Here is a 7,338-nt window from a genome sequence, read left to right as displayed (position 1 = left end):
AGGAACTTGTGGGCTGTGGAGCAGGGGTTGAAGTGACTGGAACCCTTTCCCGGCTTCCGTGTGGGAAGGGGGTCAGCCGGGGGACAGGGGCGGACGCGAGACACGCGAGCAGCGGGCGCCCGGAGACGCCGAGAGAGCCCCACCGCGGGCTGAAAAATCGCAGCCCAGAGGCCCCGCGCTTCGGGCGAGTCGGACGCGTCCCCTTCCGCGCGGCCTCCGCTCCGACGCCACGTCCCGGCCCGGAGGCGACCCAGACCCCTCGCTTCTCCGAGGGCCGAGCGGGCACCAGGCAGGCCGAGGCGCCCGGCCGCAGCGGGAGAGGGGTCCGGACCCGGAGGAGGAGGCGAGCACCGAGCAGGCGAGCGTGCGCCCGCCGAACAAACCCAACCGCGCACGACGCCGAGTCGCCGCGGCCGCGGACGAGCCCGGACGGCGTCCCTCGCGGCGCCGGCGCCTGACGTCACTGCGGCGCGCACGCTTGACGTCACTCTCCAGCGCCGGCAGGGAGCGGCGCAGGGCGGGCGCATGGCGGGTTCCGCGGGGCTGTCGCTGTGCGGGCGCGCGCTGGCGGTGCGGGGCGGCTGCCGGCTGCTGGCCAGCCCCGCTTCGAGCAGGTGAGGGGTCCGGGCCTGCCGCGGGAGCCGTGCGCCTGCCTCGGGGTGACCCCGGGGAGCCCCGTTGTCGTTCCCCCGAGGCCCGCCCAGGGCTCCCCCAGCCGCCTGCCCGGGACCCCGCGCCCTCCGCGGCGGGTCTGCGGCGCCCTTTGCGGGGTCGGCGCCGGACGCTCCCGGCTCTGCCGGGTCCGGGGGACGCTGGTCGGATTCTCTCTGGCCTTTGGGGGGGAAGGCAGCCCTCGGCCGCCCTTGGGGACAGGAGTTCGCCCCCGGGCAGCACGTTCGGTGCGGCCTCCCTCGCCTCCCTTTCCCGGCGTCGGTGCGGGTCCCCTCACCCCCGCCCACACCCCTCGACCCCGCCCTTCTCGCCCTTCCGGGTCTTGCCTGACACCCCCTTGCCCGAGGGTACCCCAGAGCCACCGCGCTCACCTCCCTAGGGGCTCTTGACAAGGTCCCGTTTTTGCTTCCTCTAATTTCACGCCCCTTCCTTATCGTTCCCGGGATTTTAAAATCAGGAAGTGTTTGCTGATCGAATAATATTGACCCGGCCTCTTGCATATTAATAGTGGTCAGTTTCGGTACCTTGTTTCCTTTCCCAGGGCAGGTCTCATTCTCCCGTACTTGAAACAGACAACATGTCTGTCAAATGTAAAAGTACTCTCTTTGTTCTTTGTTCAGTGTTTGGTTTCAGAGCTCCAATAAGGTGTTAAGTGTAGATTTCACAAATTTACTCACATACCTGTTGTCTGCCTCAGGCTGTTTCGTTTTAGAGCCTTCAGGTATCTAACACAGGCCACAGAGGTGGGTAAAGTAGACTCCATCCGGTTGCTTCCCTCCATACCTTTTGAGGAAGCCTAGTGGCTGCTGGCTGGCACAGTTTCTGACTTGGAGGACTGCTTCTCTTCCTGCACTGCAGTGTTCCACGTGGAAAGAGTTTGGCTGCAGTCACTTTAAAGGCTATAAATTTGTGCAGGATGTCTTCTCTGTGCCAGGCACTGGAGGGAGAGCTTAGTGTCTGATAGGGAAGGTGGGCGGCTTCTATATTGGTGAGTGCTTGGCAGCCATGAGAGCTTTTCTGGGGCAGATGAGACATTTTTCTAAACAAGTGATAGCAGTTTTAAACTTGGGTACAAAAGACCCACTGAAAACTCAGAATATAATTTCTTCTTTTTTTTTTTTTTATTTTATTTATTATTTTTTGGGGGGTACATCAAGTTCAATCAACTGTTTTTATACACATATCCCCGTATTCCCTCCCTTCCTTGACTACCCCCCTCCTCGAGTCCCCCCCACCCTACCCGCCCCAGTCCTCTAATATAATTTCTTCTTACATAGCCATCTTGCACTGAGGTTCGAGTTATTAAAGAACAGTATATTACTTCCTGTTGAGTTTTGGTCCTCATTTATTTCACTTAACTGATTTTTGTGGACAGACCATACTGGTTATGTATGGCAAGTATAAATAGGTTAAGCAAATAAAGCTCCTTCACTGTTCCGTGAAATGTCTTATGGAGGTGGTTTCTTGTGGATAAGACCCTTAGTATGCAAATTGTTTCTGATCCAGGTTAGGAAAAAAAAAAGAAATGAACATTATAATTAACAAAGTACTTCTTTTAAAATATTTTTGTTATTTATTTTATTTTTTTAGTGACGATGACAGCGTCTTCATATATGATTGCAGTGCTGCAGAAAAGAAGGCACAAGAGCATAAAGGGTGAGGTGATGGGGAGGCCTCTTCAGGGCTGATTCATGGTTTGAGTAATGGGACCATTAAGTCTAAGAAGCAAATTGTCTTATTCTCTGAATTTTTCGTTTCTGTTACCCGGCTGTGTGGATAAACCAGGTGCCACCTCCGGAGAGAAATGCGAAACTAGCTTTCAGAGTAGACATTAAGAATATCAGCACTTTTTAAAATACTTGAAATTCGTTTTTGTCAATAATTATTTTATTGGCACTTTGAAATAACACAGTGCAACTTTAAATGCATTGAAAGCAGGTGTATGAAATTAACTTCAGCGAATTGAAAGATAAAGTAGAGTGGTCTTTTTTAAAAAAATTTTTATTGGAGTAGAGTTGATTTACAATATTGTGTTAGTTTAGGGTGTACAGTAAAGTGAATCAGTTATACATATATGTATATCCACTCTTTTTTAGATTCTTTTCCCACGTAGGTTATTACAGAGTATTGAGTAGATTCCCGGTGCTGTACAGTAGGTCCTTACTAGTTATCTATTTTATACATAGTAGCGTGTGTACGTCAATCCCAGTCTCCTAGTTTATCCCTCCCGCCTTTCCTCCCTGGTAACCAGAGGTTTGTTTTCAGAGTGTGCTCATTTTGTATAGTGGTTTTCTTTAGAAGAACTGGGCTTGGGGGCCCACTTTTTTTTTTTTTTTTTAATATGATTTGATCCCTCCCTCTAGCTGTGGGTCAGTTCAGGTCCGTGTGGGAGTGGGCCATATGATCTCTGAGGGTCTCTCCAGCTGTGTTCTTTGGATTCTGTATGCCGAGAGACCTTTCTGTTTAATTAGCTTCACTCCTTGAAGATGAGAGTGTCTTTGGGCTTCCTAGGTGGCGCAGTGGTTAAGAATCCACCTGCCAATGCAGAGGTCACGGGTTCGATCCCAGCTCCAGGACGATCCCACATGCCGCGGAGCAACTAAGCCCGTGTGCCAAAAAAAAAAAAAAAAAGATGAGGGTGTCTTTAATCCTCCATGTCCCCTTAATATGTTTTATATTCTGTCTACGTGAACCTCATCGCATTTTGTGTCTGGTCGCATTGTAGACGCACAGGGCTGACCTGGGGGCGCAGCCTCGTTTGCTCAGGTAAGGCCTGACCTGTCTCCTCTCTTTCTCAGGGAGGATGGACAGCCCGTGGATAAGGGGAGTGACACGATTCTGGCGTCCACCTTCTCGAAGTCTGGCAGCTATTTTGCTTTAACTGATGACAGTAAGCGTCTGATTCTTTTCCGTACAAACCCATGGCAATGTCTGAGTGTCAGGTATGAAATGCTAACATTGCGTCGTTACCGTGTTGAATGCACAGCTTACACTTGCATGCCCGTGACAGTAGTGATGATAGCGGTAGTGTAAGAAGCTAACCCGTAGCCCTGGTTCTGTGGCAGGAGCTGTCTCCAGTGCTGTACTGTGTTAACTGGTTCAGTCCTTGTATCAGGCCCGTGGGTGGGGCAGAGGCTTGTTCTCACCCACACCCCTGCCCCGGAGACTGGAAGGCAGCTCCAGTCACTCAGCTCGGCTGGGCCCCGTCCCGGTCACTGGCTGCAGAGTCTGGGCCGCTATGCCACCCTGCCTTCCAAACAGTGGCAGAAATAGAGAACACCAGCATGTGTAAGTTGAGGTCCCTGGGCCACAGTTTTCACCTGGAGGGTTTTTAAATGCACTTACTTGAGCATCTGAAGGGCTGAGGGCTCAGCGTTGATGGGAGAGGGTGTCACTGGCCAGGTGCGTCCTCTTGTCCAGCAGAGTCCTGTGCGCACTCTTCGTCCTTGTTATTCCTCTCCTGAGTCTCTCTCTGTCACTGCCGCAGAGGGAGGGGCGCTGCGGTGTGTGAGCCCTCGCTTCCTGAGAGCTTCCTTGTCTTGTTAGCAGAGGGGTGAGTGTGCTGGCACTCGGCTGGGGGCAGCTGTAACTTCCTTTGGCTCTGACGCTCTCCCAGTCTGCACCTTCTCTGTCTCCTTAGGAGGGTGCAGGCTGGCTTCGTTCTCATTGTTCTTTGACAGTGATGGAAACACCCACGTGGAGCAGAGGCGGGCCTGTCCCCTCCTCCTCGCCTTCCTGAGGCTGCAGGGTTGCCCTTTCCTTTATAATCAGAGATGAGCATGTACGGTTATGACGTTCTCACTACTGAAGGGCCGAGGTCAAGAAATTTCCTGCTGTAGCCGACTCACACCTGTACTGGGGACGGCTACACCTCTAAGATTTTTATTTCAGCTTATTTTCTAAGAGAAGAATAAAAAGCCAAATTCCGGGTGGCATCAAAAGCAAGGAATACCCACTCTGCCCGCGATTCCAGTCAGGTTAAAAATAAAGGCCAGTAACACTACTTCACTTTTCCCTTATGCGTGTTTTTGTGTATTAGATGGGCAATAGATGCTCATGATTGAAAAGCTTAAAACAAAAATTAGAAGGATACACAGGGACTCTCCCTCCACCCCTGCCCTCCAGCTGCCCCACCACAGGCAGTTACAGTTTCCAGCCCCAAAATGACCTTTAAACGCGTGTTGCCGGGCAGCCACAGGGTAGTCGGTGGTGCTGCCCTTCCTGCCGTCGTGAATTCCCGCCGCCCTTAACTGGAGAGGCCCGTGGGGCCGCATCCTCCTGCCAGGATAGCCGGCACGTGAGCAGGTCACGCAGAGCACAGACGATGTCACGTGTCTTTGGGATTCAGGGTAATCATCACCAGGGAACTTGGGGGTTTCTGACCCTGAGCTCCTCCACGGGGATCCTTGCCGGTGGCCTTGGTTTTGTTTCCACAACCTGTAGGGAGTGGGGCGGGCAGGCCAGCAACAGCGATGGCGGGAGGCGGTGGCTGCAAGTCAGCCAGGGCTGCTGGAAGAGCACCACAGCTCAGACGACAGGTGTTCAGTCCCTGCTGTCCTGGGGGTTGAAGTCCAAGATCGAGAGTCAGCAGCATTGGTTTCTCCTGGGCGTGGCTTGTAGACGGCCGCCCTCTTGCTGCCTCTTCACATGGGCATCCCTGTGTGTGCCCAGTTTTCCTCTTGTAAGGACGCCCGACATGTTGGATCAGGGTCCGGCTGAGCAGCCACGTGGCACCTGAATCAGCTCGGTAAAGGCCCTCTTTCCAGCACACCGCGTTCGGAGGTCTGGGGGCGCTGGATTCCAACACGGGAATCTGGAGGACACGGTTCAGCCCATAATACTAGTTACCGCCCTTTCCTGACCCTGACTGCTGAGTTCATCTGTGGGGCCTCTGCACCTTACATCAGATTCTCACAGGGGGCTTTGCCCCAAAAGATGAGAATCAAATGATCTGAAGGAATCTGGTGGCAATTCTTTTGCTAAAGTAAAGACCATCTGCCCATGCTTCTGGAACCTCCGCGAGCCACCGGGGTACTTTGAGGACGTGCACACTGTTCTCTTTGCAGTGTGTTGTATTATAATAGAGCTCTGATGTCCTCCAAGGATGTTGTAAAACTGCATCTGACTCCCAGGTTGGCGAGGGGACCTGGGCAGTGATCAGAGGACCCCAGGGCCAGGCCCGGGTCAGCGGAGACTTGGGGTCTTCAGGGCGTGTTGGAGGCACACCGGAGCCGATGGTAGAGATGCCACTGCTGGTCAGTACTTTGTGAAGAGTGGAAACCGCGTGCAGTCCCATTGTGGGGATCTGCAGTCGTTTTCTTGACCTTCTCTCTTGCTGGACAGTTTTCATTTGCATTTCACTGGTTTCGCTCTTTGAAAAAGCACTTCAGTGAATTATCATATACAGACATAATTTTTCTCATTTATCTGTAAACGTTGCCACAAATGAATTGCCACGTGTGAAGACATGTATTTGTAAACGAGGGAGATGATCACAAATTGCCTTCGCGGAGTGTGGGAGCAGCACCCCCCACCCCAGCGCTGAGTCGCATCCCGCCTTGGCCTTGGGGCCGTGGGAGAGGGAGGCTGGGACCTCGCACGCCAGCCCGGTTAGGAGCGAGGGAGCAGCTTTGCCCCAAACAGCATCGTGTATCTTGTGGGCCGCCTTCGCGTGCCCTTTGCTTTCCTGCTGGGGTGGTGGTTCCTTTTTCATCTGGTTCTCTGTCGGGGAGCTTGGGTTTCCGCGTGTGTATTACACGCGTGCATCCACACCCTGTCACCCTGCCGTCCCCTTGCACCGCGTGTGGGGCGGCAGACTTTGGATGCGCCTCGGCCAGCAGACTCTTCCTCTGGCAGCTGTCCATTGCTGTCCGGGTGTGCCTGTGTGCAGACCTGCGCTCATGGGGTCTGCGGGAGGGTAGCTGAGGTCCGCGAAGCCTGGGGCAGGTTCTCAGGGGTCCTCTCCGGCCCCTGGAGCACACTGTGCTTCCTACCACAGCAGTTTTTTCCGTTCTCCCCCTTGAATTTTTTTGTTCATATAAAAATTCGGAAACCTCAGAGAAGGCCAAAGTGGGAACAAAAACAGATCACCCTGAATCTCACCACCCAGAGATCCCTGGTGCGAGACACCACGTGCCCCTCCAGGCTGCCTCTGCACACGCGGCGTTCGTGTCCTGGGCACCTGCCTTCCCCTGTGACAGTTTCCTCTCGGGATCTGTTTCGTCCCCCCAGAGATCACCTTGTCCCAGGCCGGGAGACCACAGGCCTGACCTCTGTTTGGATGAGGGCGATTCTTCACCGAGGGGTGGGCCCCTCGCAGCAACACTGAGCACTTCAGTGAAGCGCAGGTGCAGGTGGGGGGTGCAGGCGTGCTGGTGGCGCGGGGCGTTGGCGGTGACCCTGCACGCGCTCTGTAGGTGGCAGCTCTGGGCCTGCTAGCAGGCGGGCATGCAAGCGCACCGTCCCGTCCGTGTGCATCCCGCGGTACATGGAGATTCCCTCTGGACGTGGGCACGGGGCATCCACACAGCCAGCCCCACTCCTGGCTCCTGGTACCGGAGCTCCTGCCCCTCTGCTGGGGTGGCACGGCAGGCGCCTAGGGCTCCTGGGGGGCTCTGGCTATTCTAGAGGGGTCCCGGCTTGTGCAGGGTCTGAGCAGGGGGGAAA

The 7,338-nt window shown here is 54.5% G+C and overlaps 1 protein-coding gene across 3 annotated transcripts in view; it reads left to right on the top strand.

Annotated features, from left to right (window-relative positions):
- The first annotated feature begins 501 nt into the window (after positions 1 to 501).
- WDR4 (WD repeat domain 4) overlaps positions 502 to 7,338 on the top strand; it is a 29,877-nt gene continuing 23,040 nt past the window's right edge. For 2 of the 3 annotated variants that reach the window (XR_009047723.1, XM_057697054.1), the window contains exons 1-3: positions 502 to 614; positions 2,263 to 2,328; positions 3,471 to 3,614. Coding sequence is in view for 1 of the 3 variants with exons in the window: in XM_057697054.1 (XP_057553037.1) it covers positions 526 to 614; positions 2,263 to 2,328; positions 3,471 to 3,614 (299 nt within the window). In the remaining 2 variants the exon portion in view is untranslated. Of the gene's footprint in view, positions 615 to 2,262; positions 2,329 to 3,470; positions 3,615 to 7,338 lie in introns of those variants that run through there. The other variant, XM_057697055.1, reaches the window with a different exon arrangement.

The sequence above is a fragment of the Hippopotamus amphibius genome, chromosome 10 (genome assembly GCF_030028045.1).
Source record: "Hippopotamus amphibius kiboko isolate mHipAmp2 chromosome 10, mHipAmp2.hap2, whole genome shotgun sequence".
NCBI lineage: Eukaryota > Metazoa > Chordata > Mammalia > Artiodactyla > Hippopotamidae > Hippopotamus > Hippopotamus amphibius.
The sequence above is the reverse complement of the archived record's forward strand: the minus strand, read 5'-3'. Positions and strand labels throughout refer to the sequence as shown.